Below are 26,723 nucleotides of genomic sequence, written 5' to 3'. Positions count from 1 at the left end.
CAGCTAACAGTGGCAGCAGAGATACCTTAAAAGCCAGTTTTCCTGTATTTATGGTGGACATGAAACACCAGGGTTAGGCAGGGTGAAATGCATTCCCTGTCCTCTATGGGATATGCTAGGCCCTCACACTTTAGCACGCAAGCAAAAGCATGCTTCTATTAGGTGTGTTTAGCCAAATCTCCTGCCAAACATGCGCTCAGGCCTTCCAAGATGCTCAAAATGGTATTGGGATGGCTTACTGGGAGTCTGCAAGCCTCAGGAGCTCAATTCTATCTGGAACTTGGGTGAAGCTCTGAAAGATTTTGGGTCCCTGCACACCTGGGAACCAGCAGTCCCTGTGCAGGCTTTGAGCTGGTGTCTTGCTTTTCTTCCAGAAAATCCCACCATTTTACCTGCCCAAAGCAACATTCCTAGTTTTTTCCAACTTCTCATTCACATGCCTACTAGGACTCATCTCTTCCTAAGTGAGCAGACCTGTAAGGCAACTCATCAAGAGATCTGGAAGCCAGCCCAAATCATCAGACATGGTGAAGCTGCTCTGGAACACAAAATCCTGGCTGTGTTATGCAGCTGCTGCCTGAAAGCTGACCTGGAGCAGGAGAGTAACCAAGAGGGATGTTTATACCAGTTGGCAGCTGTCAGGATCTTGGGGAGTATATTTTGTGTTGCAAACACTGTGAGTCATTGTTTCCAAAATTTAATTTTTGCTTGGAATTTCTGGTACGTGGGAGAATCTTTCTGTTTTGAGCTTTTAGAAGATGAATCAGAATGAAACCAAATTTTGTAAAATGAATTTCCCACAAACTGGAAATCCTGAATGTTACTCAGCTAGCTCCTCTTCTGTCTGAACTTAGTCAAAAGTATCAGCCATGGTCACAATTGCTCAGGATAAGAAAAATACAAAATATTAAACTTTAAGGGTTGATGGCAACTTCACCACATCTAAAGTACTATGCTTAAAAATAGTGCAGAGCAAAACAGGGTTTCTCGTTAGCCTATGAATTTGTCTGTTCAAATCTTTAAATGTATTTACATTGTCATTAGCTCCGTTAGATGGCAGGGCTGTGAAAGGTGGCTGCAGCATTTTGTGAGGGCTTCATTTTCCCGTTATCCACAAAACTCTGAAATTATCCTGGGATAAAGGTCCCCTTAAAATTTATGTCAATGCTCTACTGATACACCGTGACAGTGTTAGAGTATTACAGAGGCTGTCCTCAAGTCTCCCAATTACTGGCTGTGGGAGGATCCCTGAAACATCAGCACCTTCAGCTCTGGGACTGCATAATCAAAGCAGAAACACTGCCTATTAACAGGGTGCTGGCTAAGTGAGCTGAACCACGTCGCGTGGCCATGTCATGAGCTTGTCTGCAATGATATGAGTTACTTACACTGTTGAACTCCTGAACTTATTTTGTGGTAAACGTTATACAGAATCTCTTCAAGTTTGTCATTGTTTAATTCAAATGACAAAGAAAGGAAGGAGGGGGGAGAAAATACAAAAAAGTTTTTTAAAAAAGAACAAAATGAAAACTGAAAGAAGGGAAAAAATACCTGATCAGTCAAAATGCAGAGTAATCTCACTTTATCTTAAACTTTCTTGTTTTGTCATCTAACTACTAATTCCCTCCTGAAGGTGCCTTGAAGAGGTCCCTTCAGAATATATATCATCTTTAAGAACTGCTTGTTTTTCACGCTATTCCATGTACTGTTTCCATTTCCTGGTACTGAGATGCTTAATTTTGTTGAGAAAATGTGATCAGCACAACTGATGAGACTCAAATGAAACAATCACTTGATGCTTCAGCTCTGAATCCACTCTGTATAGCGACTGAAGTCCTAGGCAACCTGTGGTTTTTTGTTTTTTTTTAAGAAAAAGTAAACACCTTTTCACCATAATGCATAATTTAATATAGCTTTATGGGTGTACTTAGTACTTATTTTCCCCAGAATCACATTAACAATGCTTGAAGGGGCCAATAAAACAGATGTGTCTCAGTGCTGGTAGAATAGCAGCATTCCAAAGTTGTTTCTTTATTTCCTTCTGTGGTAGCTTTCCAAAGGAGTCAGAGTCAACTCATATATATTCAAATTATATACAATTACCAATTTGTACAAATCTGTGCTTAAACAACCTTTTACTGTTCTGAACAACATAAGCACAAATGCCAGGTTAAGAATTTAAACAGTACTTTTTTATTTTTTTTCCTTTTTTTTTCTTTTTTTTCTTTCCTGTTTTAGGGCTAATAAAGTGCAGGCCAAGTGAAAAACAATTCATTTAATTGGTAAAAAATTCTTAATCAGTCTTGTCCTCACTCTTGGTGTACTGATTATGAATAGTTTCAACTAGGGGTAAAAAAAAGGAAAGGAAAACAAAGCACAACAACAAAATCTCTGATAGGAGATGGAACCCCACCACAAATTCTGATAGGAGATGGAATACGAGAGAGATAACACACAGAACACAGAGAACCAACACTGGGAAAAACATTAATGCATCAATGTACATATAAATGCCTCTATTTCCTCTTTATAAAGTACCTTTTATATGACTAAGGTGTCCAAACAGCACTTAAGGAGTAACAGCAAAATGCCTGACAGACAGGTGTGATAAGTTATGGCTCAAAACATTTGCCTGCCAGACAGAAAGGGTGACTTCTTTTTATTTTTTATTTTTTTTTCTGAAAATTCTTTAAGGTAAACTCACTCCATGTCCGCTGGCATGCAGCCATTTTTCTATAAGCTCATATTACAATGCTGCATTTCTAATGGATTGGGTACGGTGCTTTTCCATTTTGCTAATGAGAAAAGCTAAAGGCCATTACTTGTGATTAAGATCCCGAGGGAAGAAATGTGATGTGTATATTACCAGGCCATACGTTAAGGAAGCATGTGGCATTTCTAATCAATCAGATGAAGGATAGACAGAAAAAGTCTTATCCTGTGACTGCAGAGGAAGAAGATATAGGGGGAAAGAAACTATAGAAAGTGTCTTTAAAAGGTGACTTACGGGAATCAGTTATAATGATATTAGTATGATCAATGACTATAGCTACTATCTGGGAAGGATGTAATTACCAAAATGAAAACTTTCAAATGGGAAGCCTGATCAAGGGCAGAGGTACTGTCATATTTCTCGGAGTGCTGTCAGCTCCCACCCAGGCAATGCATTACCTTGTCCCTCACAAGCATAACAGCAGTGCTCGGCTGAGCCTGGGGAGCACATTCAGGGACAGAAGGAGGGAGGGGGTCTTGAGCTGTGCACCCAGATCAAGAGATCAGTGAAGTCTTGTCCCAAAGGCAAATTCATGATAAGAAAAGGAAAGGCTGGGAAAAGGGAAAATGGAAGAGAGCTCCATTATGACTGGCTTGATAGAAAGTTTTGCAGACTTGCATTGAATAAACATTTCAACTGAAAGGAAATATTACAGACCAGCAAGCTATTTATTGTGGAGGGGATCAAAGTAAAAAACATGCTAAGAGAGGAGCTCATGCATCTACAGAAGGATACTCTGGAATATCTACAAAGATGTTTGAATGTGCAATTTCTACATGTTTAATCTCAACTGCATACATTGTTTTCCCAAAATTTTACCTAGCTGAAATGCAAACTCTAGAGGGATTTTTCCATCATTTTTAAGTGTCTGCATAGTTACAGCTTGAATATGCTTCAAGACACATGCTCCAAATGGCAAATGAAATGAATAGAGTTTTGAGACGAGCATTCTATGAGAGGACAAGATCCTCTGAATGTGTCATAACACACACAGCTGCAGACATAGTATTTATAATAAATTAATTTCATTTAATACTATAGATCATTGCTCAGTATTAAAACTGACAAAAATTCTAACAAACTACATCCTCTCAAATGGAATGTGATGTGGCAGGTCAATGAAGCATTACTGTCTACAGTGGCAAAACTGTTACAAGTGGTAAGGCCAATGGAGAGATAGTGTAATATATCAGTAATTCTACTTCATCTTTAATACAATAGTCACAAGAAATGTCTCCTACCCTTCCTTGCATCAGGAGGCAACGCTGAGAGATTGTCTTAAATGTCAGTGACAAGGCATGGAAAAAATAAGCGTCACAAGTGACAAAGCCCATCTACAGCTACTAAATTGAAATTAAACAATCTTTAGCTTTCCTTAATGGCATATATTAAAAAAAAAAAAAAAAGTTGGAGGCCCTAACGAGTTATCAGTAAAATTCTCTGATCTGCTCTATTCACGTGAAAAGGAAAAAGTGCTGCACTATGACAAAATGTTCCCTTTCTTTCTCCTTTTACACTAAAAATAAATAAATAAATAAATAAATAAATAAATGAAATACTGTGCAATTAGTTGCAATGGAGAAAGTCCTAACTGCATGGCCAGATTTTCTTTTTCAATAATATGACAAAGATGACAAAGTGGGCATTTTTTCATCAAATAAATTTATACCACCACCTTTAAAATCGTAGAATTTTGCATGATTTACCTTACAAAAAAGGATCAATGCTGACATGTAAGTGCTACACTGAGCTCCCAAGCCTCAATTTAAAATACACATTAGCATTATTAACATTTAAAAAATGCAAAATTGGCTATTCATGAAACTGTAGCAAGGCATTTGCAGATTCCTCTCACTTAGTGGCTGATTTCAGGGGCAATGAATGTAATCTCAGGATGGGGTAGGGGTAGAGGGGATGTATCCAGTCTGTCCAGTAGTAATATCCCCCAATAGCCTCAAAGGAATTGTCATTTTCAACTGAAGCAGCATCTGCTTAACTGTTATCCTAGCCTCAGGACTGGAACTTTTTGCTTGTTGTGACGGATCGTGAGAAAGACTACAAACAGAGCATGAAGATGAAAACAAAGCAAGATTAAAGCCATAAAACACAACCACCAAGACTCAGCTGTCCATACTGTGACAGAACTCAAGGAAATAAAAATGCCAAAATATATCCAACATCCATGATGCACTTTGGCACAGGAATTTGGAACACTGACTTGATAGCAAGCCTTCAGTTTATGATCTTTTTCATTATTATTATAGAGGATTTGCTGACACTCTCAGTTAACGACTCAAATCTCAAACGAGGTTATTAGTTCAAGAAGCAATGACTCCCAATGCTAGGCACATTGAGAAGTAAAACCAAATTTAACCAAAACTGGCAGAATGTATTCTTTTCATACAAGAAAAAAGGCAGCAGTCAGTTCAGTTGCTAAAACCAGAACAGCTTACTGCTCATCGCAAGCACAGCCCGGGCTTGCCTCGAATGTCCCGCCTGCACCAGCAGTGCTGCTGAGCCATCCAAGAAACGTTTGGCTGAAGTCCCACCAATGTGTGCAGATGGAGTTAAAATGTTTCCACAGAAACTCCAGAGCTACACAGGCTGAACTGGTTACAAAGGCAGTGCTTTGAATTAACAGCAAGTGTTGCAATTTCTTAATTCGCATTGGGCCTAACCTCTGTGGAATAACCACAGTCTGGAGGCACTAATTCTTTACACTTCCGTGCCAGACTTGTAACTGCAATCATCTATTTCCATTCCTTGGAATACACATCCAAAAATGTGTGCAATAATATAAAAATCCTAATATTAAAAATAAATGCAGGACAATGACGTGATGCCTAAGCCATATTTTTCTCTTTTGAAACATCTGAAAATACAGTGCTGATCACAACACTTGTATGAAAATTAATGAAAAAGTGGATTAATAAGCCTGAAATGTATCATTCTTTTCTTTGCCTTCTGCTGCAGGTTAATTACTTTACTCTATTCCATCAATCATTTCTGATTTCCAACTCTTTTAACATTCAGTTTGAAACGAAGGATACAAATTTCGGGAAGGTCAGTGGTCTTCTGCTCTAAATAGTTCAGGCACGAGCTATATAAATAAGGAAATCTCCTTGTTCAACTTATACCACACACTGAATGGAATGTGTTTCTATTAACTGTTATTACCCCATGTCCTCTAACAAAGTGAGGAAATTTAAAGTTGTGGCCAATTGTGTTATTTACTAATTATTAACAAATCTTCCGGACAGTGTAAATGAAAAAAAGGGTATTTTTATACCAAAGGAGAAAACCTCAATTAAAATAAAAGAAATAACTGCCAACTTGGCAGTGAAGCCATTTTATACCAAAAACGTAAGTTTTTTTTTTTGAGAAAAGTGTGCTGACTTCACAAGAAATCAGCCTTACTAATAGGTAGTTAGGAGCAACTGCTCATTAAAAGAAGAGCAGCAAAATAGCTTTTGCTATAAAATTGCACTTCGTTGGTAAAATTCTGAGCACCGATTTGTATTCTGGGTCTAGACCAGGTGATAACATCTGTGGGAGTGCCATCATAGCCAAAAGCTCAATTTACCTCATTATTATACTTCTGTCACTCTGATTAGCACTGTCAAAAATGATCATGGATGTAAGAGCAAATTCACTCATTTTTCAGTCCAGTGCAGGTGTTCAGGTGGGAAGGGTTGGTAGCAGAGCAGAATCATGGAAAAAAAAATTAAAAAAAAAAAAGAGGAGAACACAGGAATAATTTAGCCCTTATTGGCTGAAAAAGTATTGGTTGAAAAATCAATTGGGAAATCACAACCTTTCTGGTCTACACCACAAACCCTGTGTGCAATGTTGGTTGGAAGGCAAGAAGACATAAACAGGATGAAATTTTTGCATCAGTGAAATCAGTTTACATCTCAGAAGTATTATACCAATTTGAGGGAAATCCTCAAGAGAAACACATTCAGAATAGGAAAACAGGGAATTGAGATTGGTTGATGTGTAATAATTTGGGCATTTAGCTAATAAGCTTTTAGGAAGCTGGCCACTGCTATATTAAATTTGATAAAAATAAGAAAGCAAAAGTGAGCGTGCATGGGCATGCCTACCACATTCAAAAGCCATAACAAATCCCAAAGGACAGAGCAGTCCTCCTTGGGACTGGAAAAGGATTGTGCCTCTTTGAAATACAATTACTCCCTGGACTCATCCCAGCATGGTGCAGCTCTCATCTGCCACACAGCAGAAATCTGCCATGCTCAACAGTTCATTTACCTTGCTAGAAAAACAACTCAATTCAGCAAACTACCAAATTCACTCGATGCAGCTGCTCTCAAACCCCTTGTTACAGTTTAATGAAATGTGCTGACTGAGCTATTTCATAGTAAATATTAGTTATAGCAGAACTCACCTCCCAAATTGAGTCTTTTAGGAGCAAGAGGATTCTGCATTGCCGCAGCACTGACACAGAATCACCCATAACTCAAAAATAATAAAATACCATCTGAGGGCATAGAGGTTATTGCCATCAGCAGCTCCCTATAGAATTGTAAATCATTTGAACAAAGCTTACCCTTTTTTGAGATCTTCAGACTATATACACAGGACACCAGTGTCTTACACAGGTACTGCACCCTCAGCTACTTCATTTAACCTTGCTTCGCAAATGAGTGAACCCTGAACAGGTTGCTCTTACCAGCTGAAAATAAGAAAAGTTCCCTCAAAACACTGGCAATTTGTCTTAGAGGAAGTTTAAACCTTTGGGCGATCAGCTTGCCAACCATCTGATAAGTCAAGTGGATTAACTGTGAAATACACTGTGCACTGAAGTTCAGTGGGGGTACACTGAAGGAAAAGCCAATAAAATTCAATGGAATATTATTTTTGTGAGCATCTGCAGACCCAGACCTTTGCCCAATATGTAAGTTATGTTATTTTTGTTGCTGACATTACATTTTTAAAAAACACCGAACATCATTCAAATTAAATTCACTTTCAGCTCCATTGTATATGCTTTCATTAATGTGGCATTGTGTCACCTTCGGAAATGCCGCAGCACTTAAAATCTAATGTTTCCATCCAGTCTTAGTGCTCCTGGAAGTGAAACTTTCCACATAAAAAAAAATCCTGGGAATGTAATTCAAAGGTTGCTGCTCAAAGCAGAAACATTTTGCTTTACAAGATACATCCGCTCTACTGAATGAAAAAACAATTAAAAGCAAGCAGTACTAATCTACATACATTGAAATAAACCAGTTGTAGCTCTTAATCCCAACATTTTTTTTTATTAATTGAATATTGTGAATAGTCAACTTGCAGAGTATGTTACTTCTCCACTGTGTGAACTTGAAGTATTGAAAATAAAGTGTTATTTTGATTCACAGCTCATCAGAGTCTTGTTATATCATTCTCAGTAAACATTTTCTAAAGTTTTCTTAATTTCCCAATTTCTCCACAATTAAATGAATAGAAAATAAGAATTAAATTATTTTTATTACTTGTTTTGAATTGAAGTAACAATGTTTCTTTGCAAATAAAAACAGAGCTTAGAGATGAAAACAGGCTGTTTTGTGTCAATGTCAGAAAATCCCACTTGGAGGTGTATGGCCCAACAGAGTTCTGGATGTCCCAATTAACAACCATTCCCAATTCATTTCAAAGGCTAGCCAAGCTCTAGATATATCACAGATTTCTGCAAGACATTCATACTTCCCCTATTTTGCCCTTCATTTACCTATATTCTGTTGTATGCAACTGCTGTTGCCTATCACTTTCATGCTTCTGCCTAGAGTTTACAACCTCTGTGATTGAAGTTGCTATAACCCAAATATTTAACCTTTAACAAAGCTGATACTATATAAAGGACTTCAATAGCGCTAAGCAGACACTAGTCACTCTTCTACATAATTTGTCTGTTTTTCTTTCCTGCTGAGGATACAACTCCTTTAAGAATTCAGAACTTGTTGCTGTGCTTACAGCTCAGTTATCAGGCACCTGCATTTTACAGAGACATGACCACAGGATTGTTTCCCAATGCTTGGCAGAGCAGAACTATGGACACACCAGCTCTAGAAGACACTCCTTGCCTTTCACAAATCACAGTTCGGCAAGACAAACCTCACCTCCCTACAATCTCAAACTTGCCTTGGATTATGGAGGCCTTGCAGAGTTTTTTTTGAATCACTGATAAATTGGATTTCTTCCTTTTCTAGAAAGCCATATTCATCATTTCTATCATCTGAGTCTACTTTCAATACAGGCAGGAAAATAAAACCAAGTTTAATCCAAATAAAGCAAAGAGTTATGTATTTGCTTACAAAATAGAAAACACATTTACAACAGAGAAACACATCAAGAAAACACAGATGACAGACCTGGCTTTCAGAGTAATTTTGTTTCCTAATTTTTGTTGAATTTGTCAGTTAGGTTCTGGCAGGATGCTACAAACCTAGAATTATTTCAAGCTCTTAACCTTTTATTTGTTCCTTTCTTCGCCTTTTTTGTTTGTTAAAATCTTATCCAATTTAAAACCAAATCGAGTTGAACTAAACCAAGCTTCTCTCCCCCAAACCAAAACCTCCCATGTTATCTGTGACATCAACATAATTGCACATCAAAGTGCATGCTTTGTACACTTTTCTTTCCTCTTCACATTCAAAGTATTTAGGAAATGGTCTACTAAAAGCTAACAAAATTTTGAGAAGACATATGAACAAGTTCTGGGAGTAGGACTAAAAGTGAACCTTTTGGGTATATGCTGCAGACCACTCTCTATAATACTACGTTTTATGCCTTTCACTTTCTTTTCATTATGGCAGAATAAAAATGTTCACTTTATAAACAGTGCATTGCTATTACAAAATAACAAACTGCTTTTGAAAAGGTGGTTTTGAGCTACATATTCCTTGTCTTCACAAAGTTCTAGAAATCACAGACTAGAACTGCAACTGCCATATATAAGAAAATACTGCTGAAACCAGACTCTAAATATTCTACTTCATGGACTCAAAGTCAAGCTGCAAAATACTCGTCATTTTTAAGAACTGCATTTGTCAGATGAAGAAAATGAAGTTTATTAGCTATAGCCCCTTTGGATGATGCTTTTTGATTTGCTGTTTCATTATTCTTGCTTTAACTTTTTTTTCACCACAGTCAAGAAGTCCTTCTTCGAGAGGGAATGTGGGCTTACTGTTGCTTTGAGTCAGTAGCTGACACCTCACAGAGAGGTGTGAAGTGCTCAGCAAAAGCATTTGTTTATTTCTTAAGTCTTACATGAAGGTAAACCTTAACACAAAACAAAGCCTACTAACATGCTGGGCTCATACAAAGGGAAGTTTGAACAGAAAATAGAATTCCCTCTGTGTTTATTCTGCTTGTATGTTTCTCTTCTCTGGCATACTTGCACATAAAGGCAAGCGGTAAGCCACTACTGACACACTGGAAAATAAAGCTGAGCTGAGAAGAGTAGGGGAAATGCTAGTGAAAAAAGATAAAATCTGTATACTGAAAAATGCTATCTAGTTTATTCCAACTATGGTCAAAGATTGTGAAACTCATGCGGAGACAACTGGTAAGAAAGATCCTCATCTACATGAGGACTGATCAGCCCAGTTGTCACAAGAGTCAGTGGGACTTGAAGATGGTCCAAAGGGTAAAAGAACACATCCTCTTTGTTTACTCTATGGGTCTATTTGGCCTATACTGTCAAATTAAGTTCTACACTGCTGTTTGACATCAAAATGTTTGCTTATAGAGAGACTGAATCTATTTTTAAGACTGATTGATAATCTATTTGTCTTAATACTATTTAGTGGCAATCAAGTCCACAAACTGACTAAACGCTTCGTCAAAAAGTTATTTGTACCTTGGTGACTTGAAATTTGGTGCTTTAGAGTTGCACAGAGCAACCTTTTTATTTCAAGATACATATCAGGGAAATGGAAGCTGCCTTTCAGGAGGCTCTTTGGTAAGGAGAGTGCAGGAGGAGTTTTCTATATAAATCTGGATAACGCTTATGCTGTTTTCTCTTCCCAATGATTCCTTCTTAAAAGGATCTCCTGTCCCAGGAGATTAATCACTTGTACTTGATCTGGGCCTTCACTGGCCTCAGACATAAGGATGGACATAAGGATGATCTTCTCACTTTCTTCTTAAACCACACTAATTTAATTTGTAATTGGTTCAGACCTGTATTTTCCACAAAACAGTAACTGAAACAGTCAGTCAATAGGTAAAACAAAAGAGCTCCAAAAGATTAACACCTGATAATGTGAAAGGAACAAGGTTGCAAAGACACTTTCCTGCTGTAGCTCTCTGGGGACCCTGAGACAGAGACAGAATAACAGACATATTTTTCTGTAATAAGGCTCTAAATAATGGGAGAATGTGATGATGTTTCTGCTCTATGTAGCTGTAATATGTGCAAATAGAATTGCAGATTAAAAAAAAAACAAAAACAAAAAAAAAAACAAAAACACACAATCCTATCTAACAAAGCAGTTATTCTGTTGAGGCCTTTGGGTGACATTTCAAACCACTAGTGACCATGGAGTATCCAAAGGAAATAGAAGATAAAAAGCTTATAACAAGCTTGTTGTTCCATAGAAGGGTTCTGTAGATAACATCAGGCTCTACTGGCAACAAAAAGAGCTAACAAAGTGAAAGATAAGACTGATGTACCAGCGTAACAAGCCTGTTATTCCATGGAGAGATACTCTTTCAGGTTATACTCTAGATCAGGAAAGATGAGTTAGGGTGGTTTGCAGTTTCAGCAGAATCCCATGTTGTATCAGTACAGTTCTTCTACCTGACTGCATTTTTAATACAGAGGTATACAGAACAATTAAGCAATTTTTGATGCTGCTGTTTCTTTAAAAGATCAATGGAGAGTTTATTTTATAAGTTGCTTATTATGTTTCTAAATTAGAAATTTAAAACTGAATGAACTGTCTGCAAGCATGAAGAACAATTAAACAGCATGGTTGAGACAGTAATTTTAGTAAATAATCTGGCTTCTACCCATCCTTCCATTTGTGTGGGCCTCAAAAGTTCAAGATAAAACATGACTACGCTGAGACAGTTTTGAAACAGAGAGAAAAAAGCTGTCAAGGAGGACTAATAAAGGCTGTTTCAATACGATGAAGGAAGCTGGAACTCAGGAGGTACCTGAAATGGATGCTAACAGCAGGAAGGAGGGAGAAACCCAGACTGGGGAAGTACAGAACAGAAAACTTCCTTCAGGAATGCACAGCAAAGGAGAAAGAGCAAATCTTCTTTCTACTGAAACCTGTAGGTTACTGCTGCTGAAGGGCAAACTTATAAGTGCTGCAGTAAAAAGGAGCCAAGCAAGAGGGATTGAGAGCAGTGATCAAACTGCTCAGCTTTTATATTTCTAAAGGTTTTTGTATTATATCCACTCAGTCCATCAATCACAACTTTATTAAACCACGAAACAGATGTCAGATCAATGGCTGTATCGGAAACACTTTGATTGACAGGTCGATGATGGAACAATTCCCAGCCTCCATACATTATTAAACACGTACTAATGCTGCTCTTACAAAGCCACCCATACTGACTCTCTTCTCTCTGTACAGTACCTTTTTCAATAGTAGACCTAATTGTAGATGAATATTACATAGGAAAAGCAAGACTTACAGTAATAAATAATAATAAACTAGTAAACAAAAGAAAGATTTCAAGGTTAAAACAGGTTGCATTATGCCCCTGGGCATTAAATTTTCATTTTACTACAATTGTAGGAGCTATGGTTGGATTGTCAGCTTTAATCAGAATATTCAGTTATCACCTTTTTGTTGTAATCATGACATAATTTAAGTTTAGCTATTCTTTACATATTTGCCCACAGCCAGTCCACCAGTACAAATCTACTCTTTTTGAGTGAATAGGTGTACATGAAAAATGCATATAAATAAGTCAGAAATTGCCTTTCTGACAGTTTCTGTGCTTAACTCCAGATTTCAAGCAGATTTCAATAGGTGATCAGAGCAGTATGTATTTCACTGGCAGAAATTAATCTGATTTTCATAATGGTAGAAAAGAATTCTGTTCTTGGTGGATGAAGCATAAAGCACAGTAACTGGGAGATTCTGTATGAAAGTCTCTGATGGTATGTGAATAGGGAGTGGAGTTGCCATGAACTGCAGCCCATTAGCTCCCCTCTGCCCCATAACCATTCTTTGGGCTAGTATACCTTGCAGATGTGTGATTTTGTAACATGGCAGTGAGATGAGGTAAAGATGATCTACAGCTTTTCACTTGATCTGACATCTTGATGCATTCCCAATTGTGATCAGTACAGGAGCAAGATCTGATTTTACACAGACAGTTCAATAACAGATAAATAGATGGGATAAAAATGTTAAAACAGATAATAAAATAAATATGTAATCTTTGATGTTTTAGAGAGGAAAAAACTTTATATCTTCTTCATGGCAAGTGGTTACCTAACAAAATTACTTGTGAGTTTTGGGGCCAGTGAGAGAAGCTTCCCATACGAGTGAGGCTGTAGGAAAACTATTCTGTTTTAGCAGATGAAATGATTGTTTTCTATTTTAAGTTAGCAGCTCCATCAGCACTTAGAAATACCCACTGTGGTTGATGTCTAAATAATCAAGTGAAGCAGGAAAGGAAGTGACCACCCCTTGGATTCCTATGGGGCTTTAGCATAGGATTCAGGGCTGAGATCAAAACTGGAATCCAGTTTTTGGTGTCAAGATAGGAAGTGACAGAGGCTGCTCTTACTCAGGTAGCTCTCCTAGCCAAAAGGACAAAGAATGCTCCTGTGTGAAGGACTGCCCCTCTGGAATGGCTCCAACCTGAACTTCAATCTTTCAGAAAGCATCAAAGGCCAGAATAATTCCCAAGAAAGTATGAGGCATGCAAAGGTCTTTACACTATTTCTCTAGCTTACTCATCAGAGAACAGATTTTCTGTTGAAACAATGTTTTAGAAATCCAGCATTCATCCTGAACCAGGCAAGTATGGAATTGGGTTTGAAGTCAATTCTCACTTAAGTGACCATGGAGGTTTGTTTCAGCTGCAAAATATGATATGTTAATTAGCAAAACGTTTTTCCTACGGAAGTAAATGAATTAAAACGTTTTAATAAAAACTGCTTTGCATACTACAAGCTTTTAAATTAAATTGAGACAGAGTTAAAGCCAACACTGACTGGAACTGTTTGTGACTTTTGGGCTTGTTTGTAGGAAAAAAAAATCTGGATTTTTTTCCTGAAAGACAGCTGGTGGGTCTTTATGGTGCCCTGTAGAACACTTTTAAAGGATAAAATTCAAAAATATGTTCATAACAGAAATGTACAGTTTATGTCTTATGTCTTCCTTAAAACACAGTCCTGCTGAGGTGGATTTTTTTGGACTAGGCTCAATTTTTCATGGCTCTGTGCTCTCGCTGTTCCTCTTTCTGGACTGAAATTCAGACTTCAGAATAAATGAAAATATCTCTAAATAAATCATAGCTCTAAATAGGTTGTCCATTTTTTTGTCGTTTTGTTTTTGCAGGGTTTTTTGTTGTTGTTGTTGTTGACTGGGTCATGTTAATAAGATATAATTTCAAGTCAGGATGAATACACTCAACAAAACTGCAATTGGTAGCCCAAATTCTGAAGTTATCTTTTTAATTCCTGTCAGGAGGAATTCCTGAAGAGCTTCGTGATTACGCTGCTTGCATGTGAACTGTAAATGAACATGGTGCTGTTGGTGTTTATACCAAAGAGAAATGCAATAAAACGGGGTGTAATTTGCAATTTATGAAAAATCCGTGATATTTTAACACCAATCAATCATTTACTCTTTCTTGAAGTTTTTTCACAAAAGAGTCAGGAATTTTAAAGATAGCAAACATAAAACTATATGGTATACTTTCACATGTATTTCACAAAGTTATAAGGGAATGCTGTGACCTTGAAAGACAGGACTGTGTAAAGAGCTAGGAACAGGAAAGAAAGATTTTATTTATGGTTAGTTGCACTACAATAGCTCTAGGATCTTTTTATTAACCACTAAACTACCCCAGTTTTTCAGAGTCCTTTCCCTCTCTTTCCAAATAAGAAACATCAACATTTGCAATGGATTTGTTACTATGAGTATAGAGACAGTCTGAAGGGAACATTAGCTAGTTTGCATTAAGAGTGAGAGAAAACAAGATCAGGAGACTTAATGTCTATAAGAGTCATGGAAATGAAAATGACAAACAGAAAGAAAAATTCATAGTATCTGCCCAGCAGCACTATTGAAATTTGTTTTCCATTTCCTTTCCATAGTAATTACACATGCAGAAATTCTCACTAGTCATAGTATTTCCTACAATTTCATCTGTTCATAGGGAAAAAAATTTTGATAATAACTTTCAGATGTAACTTTCACCTCTTTTGACTACTGAATATTTTGAATAATAGGACTAAAAAATAATCCATCATATTCAAGATTCCTCAGAAATAAATACAGAAGTCCCAGATCTCAACAGAGTTTTTTAAAATAGAGCGAAAACATACTAGAGTTAGAATTTAATTCCAATAGATAAGAAAGAGGAAGAAAGGGAAAGGGAGCAGGGGAAAAACTGGAAGGGAAACAGAAGATAAAACTACAGTGAGTAGGATGTAACTTCATACAGTACCTTATTCAATTAAAAAGAAAAAAAAACAACAACATGAAAACACTTGGAAAACTATTAGCATCAGGTAGAATATGACAGAATGACAGGGGACAGGATAGGATTTTCAAAGACCATCTAGTCCAACTGCCTGACCTCTTCAAGACTAAAAGTTAAAGGATACTATTGAGAGCATTGTTCAAATGCCTCTTAGCACAGACAGGGATGGTACATCTACAGGAAAACTGTTCCAGTGTCTGACAACCCTCATGGTGAAGAAATTTTTTCTAATGTTCAATGTAAGCCTCTGCTGATAAAGCTTTGTGCTGTTCCTGCATGCTCTGTTCACGGGCAGCAAAGTTCTGCACCTTTCTCTGGTTTTCCTCCCCAGGAAGCTGCAGAGAGCAGTGAGGTTGCCCCTCAGCCTACTCTGTACCAGGCTAAGCAACTCAAGTGTCCTCAGCCTCACCCTACAGAACATACCTTCCAGCCCAGCTACCAGCTTTGTTTTTCTTGTCTGTACACTTTTAGTGATCTTAATGTTCTTTTTATAGAGTGGAGCCCAGAACTGCATGCAGTATTCAAGGACAGACCACACCAATGCTATATATAGAAAGAGAATAATTTCTTTTTGCTGACTGGAACGATGTATTTAATGTCACCCTACAACGTGGGTTGTCCTCTTTGCTGCCTAACACACTGCTGGCTCACACTGAGCCTGCTGTCACCAGCACCCCCAAGTCTCTTTCTGCTGAACTTCTTTCCAGCTTCTCATCTCTCAGACTGCACCTGTGCCTGGTTTTACTCCCTTTGAGGTGCAGCATCTGGTATTTTCCTTTGTTGAACTGCGTGCTGTTGCTGATTACCCAAAGCACCAGCCTATCTAGATACTGTTGGAAGGCTCCACATCCCTAAAAAGAAGTCAACAGCACCTCTCAATTTAGTATGCTCAGCAAATTTGCTGGGGGTGCCTTCAACTCTTGCATTTAGATCGATGATTAAAATGTTGAAAAGCACTGGCCCTTGAATTGAGCCACGGGGAACACCACTACCGACCGTCTGCCAGCCAGATGTAGCCCCATTCACTTCAGCCCTTTGAGTAATACTGCATTGAAACAGAAGAAACAATTCTGAAGTACACAATAGATCCTTCACATAGTTGTGACACACAGAATGTGCTTAAAGACATATAACGTTTATGCCTGTATTTTTGTAAAATATATGTATACACAGTATGCACACATTCACATAGCAAATCACCATAGGCTGTGAGTAGACTGTTGGTATTACTAAAAGACTTTAGCAAATTTTCAGTTTTAATAATTTTTATTAGGACCATTTTTTGCTTTTCTTCAACTCTGGGAGAATTAATTGAATCTGACTTATACAGTTTAAAGAGAAAATAACCATTGAAATATGCATGTTTCAATATAATTTACTGGAAACATAGCTGACCTTGACCCAAAAATCACATTTCAGAGCCTGAAGCAAACTATGTATTGCTATCTGCTATGGGTTAAAAGTGAGTGCTGGATCCTATCACAAAGCCAGAACATTTTCCAGCTATATAAAAATCTTCTAGATGTGCAAGCAAACAATTTTGCATTAAGTAGCAAATTGTTAGAGGAGGACTTTCATATTCACGTAAGAATTAATATAGATGACTTCTGCTAAGCAGAGAAAGCTTTGTTGACCTACTCTACTTGTACTACTTTGTCCATTCTGTTCCATATAACTGTGACTGTATAGTGGCTGTAGAATAGTATCTGTAGACATGTGTTACAGTGAGGTAGCAATATGAGATATTGTTTGTGTAGGATGCCACATTTGGGCCATGATGAAAGGAACACTGACATGCTCAAACAAACAGGGCCACACATCTCCGGGCATAAAAAAGAAACATGCAAAAGAAAGCACAGTAATATTAAACTGATAAAAGTTAAAGTACCGGAAAACCGGGAATAAGAAAAGATCAAGAGATTCAGTAATCAATAATCATTTTGCAAACATAAAGTAAATAGCATAAGCTATGATCTTACCGTTCCTGTTGTGCCCAAGGAAAGGTGGTTCATCTGTTGGGTCAGTGGGCCCATCATGCTTGCTGGCTGCATTGACATAGTGTGGTCCATTGTTGGTGTTATCACAGCACCCTAAAAACACATTATTTACACTTCAGCATTTCCCTTTAAAAAACAAAAACAAAACACAACAACAACAAAAAAACAACCCAGAACTGCATTCTCTTCTATGTGAACCTGGATGAGAACTTGACATGAATCTTAAAAGAGACTAATATATCTGTCAGAGGAAATGTGTTTTGTTTCAATTGACAGCCAAGCTACATACATATATTATTTGTACTACTAATGAGGCCATTTTATGTCAGTTCCAATTACGTGTCATTTTTTACTTCATTACTTCTGACAAAAAAATGCATATGTTTTTTCCATGATGAATGCTACTGTACATTGCAAAATGCCTGTCATTTATATATTTCCATATCCTATTCAGAACAATCTTACAGACAGAATACATATGTGCACAATTTTCTCTGACTTCTAAAACCTCCTGTCTCTGAGATCTTCAACCTATTATGGTAATTGTCGTGGATTTTCCAGTCTCAATTAAGAACTCTTACTCATGACATTTCATAGCTGATTAAGTAAAACTAGCTATTGACAGCCAGTGTGGCAGTGACACCCATTTAAAACACACATGCATCACTGAAAAGCATTTTTCTTCTCTGCATGAAAAACAAATACATTAATAACAAACAGCACATATACTAAAGCAAGAATAAGACTTTAAACAAAAATGAAACAAAAGACATGCCAGAGCTTTGGAGAGTCTCTGTCATTTGTATTCCTCATTTTTTGCTCTTCCACTCCCCATACTGGTGAACTAATGCCTTAGTGAAGAGCTGATACTCTTCTGTTCAATGGTATAGAATGCTATTTCCTGTATTAGTTAGAAAAAGTCCACCAGAAACAGTTATTTGCATTTTCTTTTCCAGATAGAGAAATACAGAAGTATTTTCAGCTATTTCTTCACATCTGGTAAAATGCATGGAAAAAGGTGAATTAATCTGTTTTTCACAAGGAGGAAAGTTGATCTTTTGTTGTTGTTGTTTGAGATTACTGATAAAATCCACCTTTGATTTGGAATCTAGAATAGACTAGTTCCAAAAAAACACAGCACGCTGTTAAGTGCGTATCTCGCATTTATGTAGAGCCATCTGATTGCCATGTCAAGGACCAAACTAGAACCAAAACTATCAAATTTTCAGTTACAAATAAGAAATAAACAAAAGAGAAAAATGCTGGGGAAGTGGCAGCTATTTTTTTTTTTTTTATTATTTTTCTCACCTTCCAATGATATTTTGTCTGCACACATCCTATCTGAGAAGCTGAGATTTTGCAGTCTCTAGGAACTCATTACGTGCATGCAATGATGAAGAGGATGTAGACTTATCTTGGTCAGTCCTCTTTGTAATACATCAGCGTACAAAATACATACACACTTGTTTCATGTCGCATACTAGATTACACTTCTTGTACTGACAGCAGTCCTTAAAGAAATTTGGCAAATTACTGAAAATAGCCCCCATGAATATCTGTCATGATTCCAAATAAATACTTCCAGAACAAACTAGCCAGTGTGCAAGCATCAAACCTACAGCACTTACAAGCGCTCTTGTGCCTTTTTTGGCCATATTAACTTGTACTAGTTTACAGTAGTCACAATAAACTAGCCCATGAATTAATTTAAATTAATGAGCTACCAGTGTGATAACCTTTGTTACCGTGGACTCTTGAAAATCTAGATAGTCGAAGTAGGGTTAGTAAATAATTTAAAGTACTCCCCTTTCTTACTTACACATCATTCTTTTTCATTCTGCTCCTCTCTTTTTGTTGAAAAATCTACTCATTTTCCTGAAAGTTTGAAATTGAATCTGCAGGACATACTCAGCCCATTCTGCACTCACTGTATTGTGCATTCAGAGCACAAGTCTACTTAAAGTAGCATCATGCCCAAGGAAAGACATGAGCAAACTTCAGCAGTCTGGGATGCCAGAACTGCACTTGTAAAGGAACGCAGATCCAGACAGTGTCCTGGGGACTTGAACATTCACCTGCACTTTGATTACAGTAAGAAATCATGAACGCTTTTCTCAGAATGACTCACATCACAAACCAATACTTTCACTGTACCAAACTGTAAATGTGTAAATTAAATTTGTCAACTGTAAACTGGTTCTTAGTTTCCTTTCCAAGCAGTTTTCTTCTGCTACTTAGAGATGGACAATTGCCTCAGAGGTTTCAGCACAGATCATGTTGTGAAGTGTAATGGGATAAGCAGAAAGTCACACCACAACCTCCTGCAGCCCAATACTGCAATTAATTTAGGATGTCTCAGAGCCTTAATATACCTAGTATTCTTCTTAGAGATGTTTATTACAAAGGAACGTTTGGAGAAACTATCTGTGATTACAGATGTGACAGAGTGATAGCTATTTCGGTCTATAAATTCAGAAACCTGCCGTTCAAGAAAAGGCAGTGAAGAAAGTCTTGTGATTTAGTGCAGCAGATGCAAGGGCCAGACACACAGTGGAAAAATCTGATACCAAATGTCTTTCAGTGAGTAAGCAAGACAAGTTTTGCAAATAAACTCTTCACAAAAATATGGGATGGACAGAAAATATATTAAGGAGAAAAAATTATTCTCATAAGCTATACATATTACGTTAAATAGAGAATGCATATATTCTGATCTCTAAATATACACAATTTAATATGTTAGGAAAAGGAATAAAAAAAAAAAAACAACAAAACAACCCAAACCTGCAGCTTTCATAAAACAGCTTAATGCGTTTGAAGCTGACAGTTACCTAGAGCAGAGAATTATATGCATTTGCCAGTCCATTAATTCAACAGAGTTTGCAGAATCCTCTTGTGATCATGTAGGGAAAATTCATACTTCATTAAGGAAATATCGTCTGGTTGTTAGGGCGACAGCCAGTCTCCAGACCATTCTGTAATACATGCTGTCATGTCCATCCATATTCAACTTATTTATCTGAGAAAGACAACGATGTCTTGCAACAGACATTACCCTCACATTAAAAATAATTTGATTCTTTTCAGTTTATAATGGGCATTTGCTGATAAAAGTCCACTTGGCTACTGGCAAATGCTGCAGTAACATACTTTACATCTTCATCTGCTTGTACGTCTGAGTTTACTGATGTTGTAAGCTTTACAGAGAGACATATTACCGTGGCATGACGCTACTGCCACGCTTAATTGAAAAAGCAGTAGAAGAAATTATGATGAAATTTTTGCCATTGTCTTTGCCAAAACAAGTTATTGGCATACCAGTTACCAAGCTCTGCCCTTTTGCATCAGAATGATTAATTTTTTCACAATTCCTACAAGAAACTGGTTGCTATAATGTCCTTCAAATTTGGCAAGATATTTTTGGCATATGACTCGTCATACAATTCTGTCAGTGTTATGCTAGCTTTGAAAGAAATGAACAGGTCAACATGTAATGAACCAATGACATAAAAGAAAATGTATGATTTTTTCAGTGCTGCAATAAAACAAAGATAATTTCAGCGATAATTAGACTTAATTGAAAGACCTTGCTGTTTTAAAATGCACTGAGCTCTGTGGATATAACTTTCATAAAAGAAAGTCAAGATATTTATTTCAAAGTATTATCCAGTTTATTATTTGTAAAGAAAGATGCCCACTTTTAACAACTACAAACACTCTACTTTTCTTGTATGGCAACAAACTGAAATCATGGGAAGAAAACTAAATACAACCTGTTTATTAAATTAAAAAAAAAAAACAATCCTTAAGTAATTGCCAATACCAAAAGACACAATCAGAAATGAAATTTATTTTGATGAAGTGGCACATGCCACTTTATGAGCCTTGAAGGGTGGGAAAGTGACATCAGATATAAAAAGTGTATTAGCAGGCTTTAGGAAGAGAGAGTTCACTAGTTGAGTGCACTTGGGGGTTGGTGGAAGGAAGGATTAGTCCCAGCTTTCTAAATAATGAACTGTATTAAAGGCTTCTCTTTTATTCTTCTGTATTGGATTTAAGGCACAAATACCAGCCAGCTGAATAAATAGTTTTTAAAGCTTGTTGTAAGCATCTGCCTCTTTAAAATTTACTTTTTCTTTTTTTTCTTTTTTTTTTTTTTTGGAAGTTTTAACAAATTAAACATACTTAAAAATTCTTGTAAATACTGGACAATGTGAAGCCAATAAACATTACAGCAGAAAAACCACTTTTCAGAATTTTTTTTTTAGAGACACAGTGTGCAGGTCATTCCATCTGAAGAAGTTATTACCATACCACCATGTGAATGTCTTCATGTTATCAAGAACATATTGTTTCTTGGGGTTTTATTAAACTGAGTGAAAGAATTACTTTCTTCATACTTATCAGGCAAGACTTGTCTATCAAGAATTAATATGAAAAATCCAACATACTTTTTTTTTCCCCCCTATAAACATACTCCTCTGCATATAGAATAAATGACAGCCATATCTCTATTGGTTTACTGTTCTGTCCAGACTGACTTGTCTCATCTCCTTCAGCTGCATCTTACAGACAGCAGAAAAGAGTCCCCTTGCCAGGGCAGGTGAGCTTGCTGAAATGGTCTGTGCTGACTGTTACTGGTCAGACCTTCATGGCTATAGCAGGGAGACTAAAAGTAGCTGTGAAAAACCACTCTACCCTTTATCATCACCTTTGCAAGGGATACTTGTTGATATGCCACAAATACGTATCATATTTTAAAACCAAAGACGACATTTCTATACTTTTCCCTCTTTCTCAATGAAAAGTTACCAATTGCCTTGGCATTTACTGGCTAATCTGAGATTAAATACTCACATGAGTATGATGAAGAAGATCAGTTAATAATCTCTGTTCTGCAAATCTTAAGATCTGATTACATTTCATTACTCTATTGAATTTAAAATCTAACTAAAAATGGAGTAAAACAACCAGGAAGCCCAAATACTGCACTGAATTCAAAACAACTTTAACTTTGGAATGGGCAAACACTGGTATAGACCTTAAACACTGAGTCCCATTTCTGCAGCAAGTACTAAACCACAACCTTGTATCGTAATATTTCTGATTTCGGGCATAGACTCAAATTCTCATCTGACATTGCCTTCATACCTTATTTAAATCTCTAGAAAATATACAAACAAGCCTTTTCATGCTCATTTTCCCTGTATGTTTGAGAACTTCTTTATTCTTGTGTCATAGGTCCAAAAGACTTACTTCCCAGAAGTAACATAATTTAGTGCAGTAAATAAAGAGCAAAGGTGACCCTTTCATATGTTTCATCCTTCCTACAACAAGAGCCAACATTCTCTATTGTTTTTTTCCCCCCACTGTTTTCCTGTGGTTAACTATTTGTTCCATCTCTTAGGTTGAAAGAGTTTTTGAGAATATACAGATATTAACCTACATATATAGATGTAGAAAAGAAGGATATTAAAATGGGAAAAAACAGAAATGAAAGAATGCAGTTGATGCAATAGAATTTTTTTTATTTTTATTTTTAAATCAAAAGCTGTGTGCACAAATACTAGCAACTGTATTGGTATCAGAACTGCATCAAGGAATATCACTGTGATATTATGTCAGTAGTTGATATTTCTGCCAGAGTAGAAAAAAATGTAACTTTCACACAATATAGCTGTCTGTTATTCCAAAAGGACTTAAAAATATAAAGTAGAGATAGCATATATGTTGCAAACAAACAGTTCCCCATGTCATTTCATGCCTAAAGTGACTTTTATAGGGTGACTTCAATCTTTCCACACAAAATAAGATCTCAAGAGCCATTGTACAAAAGGACAACGAAGATAATTCTTTTAATTCCTTAATACTTATGAAAGAAAATATATTTCAAAGACTCTGAAGCATAGTTTGATAGCCCTGTTGTACCTTTGCTCCTATCATCTGCACATGTAGGCTAAACCACAGGCCCATATGCTCCATTTAGATTGCGAAAGAAACCGTGGTTTTTCATCATCTTCTCCAACTTGCCACAGTAATAAAAGAAATTAACTATTACTATTTGCCTGAAAAATAAAAAGTGAGCAATTTCCCTGAGGTCTGCTAACTTGAAGGGGCCCACTGAAGTAAAGACACGACATGTCACAGTGGGCATTTGAGACCAGACAGCTCCTGGCTCCTCTTCTCATCCACTCTAGAGGGGAAAAAGAAATCACATTTCTTTTGTTTTCTTCCTACCCTTCATTTTATAAGTACAGTTGGGTGTGTTCTGGCTTCATATATCCATGCAATAGTGCTTTTGCTCTTTCAAGAACAGTCATAGCTAACAAAAACATCCTCACAATGCTCACATGAGGCTTAGCTTCCCCAGCAGACAGAGGAAACACAGTGGCTGTGATTTACCCTAGCCACTGAAACATACAGAACAAATCTTTTCCACTCCCTCTCTCTATCAGATTTCACAAAAATAACCATCATTTCACTCCACGTCAAAATAAGTACAGATTTCAAAACCTCAACACTATTAGTGGAAACAAATCTTTATTTCCTGCACAGAATTCTTGATCTATATCTCATTAGTGTGTGACACATGCTAAAACGTTATGCTTGGCAATTCCATTCTGTTTATGTTCCTAAGCATATTTTCTGATGTGGACTAATTCCTTCATCCACTGTTTTCCAGAAGCTGGCATAGAATCCTAATAAAAAGAATCAGGAGTCTCTTTGCTCTAAACTAGCTTTTCTCAGGATCAGAATGGAGTTTCAGCTACTGAAGTGAAAAGTAAACAATATTTCCTCTGCAAACAATTCTACACTGTTCTATTCCTTCCTGACTACAGCCATATGTGAAAATCGACTTGATGGCAACTTCTAGTTCTATCAAGGTACAAAATGGAATTTAAAGAACTGCACAATTAAAACATGAATTAGCATCAGCATCCTAAATTTTCACTTTCCTGCCCTAATGGGTTCAAATCAAACTTCAAAAAGGATTCTATATTTGCATCCTCAATAATCTAATCTTTTATTTTCGTATAATAATAATTGTATATAGTAATAAAAAGGATATTCCTATTTCTATTACACTCACTAGGGCTATTGTGCTAGTTATTTTGACACTTTTTTTTTTTTTCAACATGCGGATAACTTTTTTTAATGTGGTAGCACCCTGGCCTTCCCCAAGACTTAAGCCTTCTGGGCAGGTGAGGCAGTCCTGCCTGTCTGTGCATCTTCATGAAGTCATGACAAGGGATGTTTGATCACCCAAATGTCTGAGGCACCGTACTGCTGATCTCTGCCTTTCTTGGCATGATTTAGTACACAGGTCATTTGCCAGGCACCAGGAGTGGCTAACTGGGTTTGCAGAGGAAATGTCTGTGATATTTCTTTTACATGCCCTTCTAGCCTCTCAACTGCAATGGCCAGTGACAGGACAGCAACTGTGATCTCTAACAGATGTGCTATGTTTCATATCCTGCCTGAAACCAGGAGGGATTTGCTCCATGCGAGCTGCAATTCAGCTGCTGTGCTAGAAGGACAAACACTGACACTGGGAGTGTCAGAAAATCTGAGGAACTGGCTATCAACACGAGATAAAAAACAACCAAAGTTGTATATTACCATGTAGGTGACATAGCCCCATGTATCCACCAAAGAGAAGATGGCAAAATGGCATCGTACACAACTGGAGACAGAGGAAAATAGTATGGCTGTGCAGGGTGTTAAGTCCACAGCACTAGAAGGACCTGATCAGAATCACAATCACTCTTAAATGGAAATGTCTGAAATGTCTCCACTTTCAGAAGAGCAAAGTAGTAGTACTCAATGAAGCACTGTGCTTCATTGTACTCAATGAAAGAGATGTGCTAGTGTGGCAGACAGCAGAGTGCTCCTCTATGAGCTTTCTAATTCCTGAGAAGACAACAGTCAAGGGAGAAGTAGGTATCAGGTTCTTGCAAGTCAGAGTTTACTACTGATGGTCAAAACAAATGAGAATGAGCTCATGGTTCTTACACAGCTGTTCATGGATTGCATGGTGGTCCTTGTCATGTAGAGCCTGAGATGATTCTTGACCAGTTCAGAGCTAACTCTCAAGCCAGGCCCAAATCTGCACCCTCACAGACATGCTTTTGCAGGAGTTACCAGGTTTCCCAAGAATCCAGAGGCAGGGGAGGACAGATCCTGCTGAGGTTCAGATTGCTGTGTCACTCTGAAGTCCAGATAAAAACCCAATCTCCACTCTCCATAAAAGTGTGCTGAATAATAGTTTTCAGACTTAAGTTGACACATGGAAATCCAGTACTAAGCCACAGATCATATTACATAACAATTTGTTCCATTTTGACCTTGTAATTGAGAAATGCTGCCTTACTAGAGAGGACCAATTTCTGTATTTCCATCATGTTCTGTTTGATTTGTAATCCCATATGTTAAATTTCAACAGAGCACTTCCTAGCACAGTTACCAAAACAAAATTATCCCAGCCCTGCCTTTCCTCTCATTAAAAAATTAAACAACATCTTTTCAAAGCATAAACACAGGTCCCAAGCTATATTTCATTTTCTGGATTCTTTGCTATAGTTACCTCTCAAGGAAGGGTATGGGTGAAAGGCACTCCATTCTGAATTGAGATTTGCCTTTTGAATGCTTACATTTGGGTACCTAGCAGTGCCAGCTTGGTGACAGCACTCAAAAACAAGACTGAGGCATAAGCGTTCAATAGTGACTTCTTCACTTCATATTCCATCATAGCAAGCGATGTGATCCTATGCCTCACTCATGCCTTTACAAATTTTAACCATGATTTCTCTGCCAACAGACCATTTGCTGTTTCCATTCAACTGTACAAAACAACTGTCACCAACACGTGGCTTTTGCCACACCTGCATAACTCCACCATCTTCAGTGACTCCTGTGCAGATTTCCACTGTTCTAAATAGCCAATATTACAGGCACAATCAGGAGAAAAGGGTGCTGCCAAAATGTCCTTACATAATTTTTTTTTTCCCCTAATAGACCAAAAGAAGCCAGTAAAGCTGATGTCAGCAGGCACAGGGAGCAAGCAATTCAAAAATAACCTCATTTAAATCAGTGTGGTATGACTTGGGCAAATGAAATCAAACTCAAGTCCTAACTTTTGTGTCAACAGTCAGAAAACAGAAGTATATAGGGACTGAACAGGTTTTCTAAGTAAAAATGTAATATTTCAAGTCCTCATTTGCTTAGAAGTACTTTCAGTGAGACCAGCTTGTATATTACAATAAGTT

The 26,723-nt window shown here is 37.2% G+C and overlaps 1 protein-coding gene across 13 annotated transcripts in view; it reads right to left on the bottom strand.

Annotated features, from left to right (window-relative positions):
• RBMS3 (RNA binding motif single stranded interacting protein 3) overlaps positions 1-26,723 on the bottom strand; it is a 700,434-nt gene that overhangs the window by 21,043 nt on the left and 652,668 nt on the right. For all 13 annotated transcript variants that reach the window (XR_014883963.1, XM_085226391.1, XM_085226395.1 and 10 more), the window contains one exon: positions 17,440-17,550. Coding sequence is in view for 12 of the 13 variants with exons in the window: in XM_085226391.1 (XP_085082517.1) it covers positions 17,440-17,550 (111 nt within the window). In the remaining variant the exon portion in view is untranslated. The remainder of the gene's footprint in view (positions 1-17,439; positions 17,551-26,723) is intronic.

This window comes from Meleagris gallopavo, chromosome 6, assembly GCF_905368555.1.
Source record: "Meleagris gallopavo chromosome 6, MGAL_WU_HG_1.1, whole genome shotgun sequence".
NCBI classification, from domain to species: domain Eukaryota; kingdom Metazoa; phylum Chordata; class Aves; order Galliformes; family Phasianidae; genus Meleagris; species Meleagris gallopavo.
The sequence above is the reverse complement of the archived record's forward strand: the minus strand, read 5'-3'. Positions and strand labels throughout refer to the sequence as shown.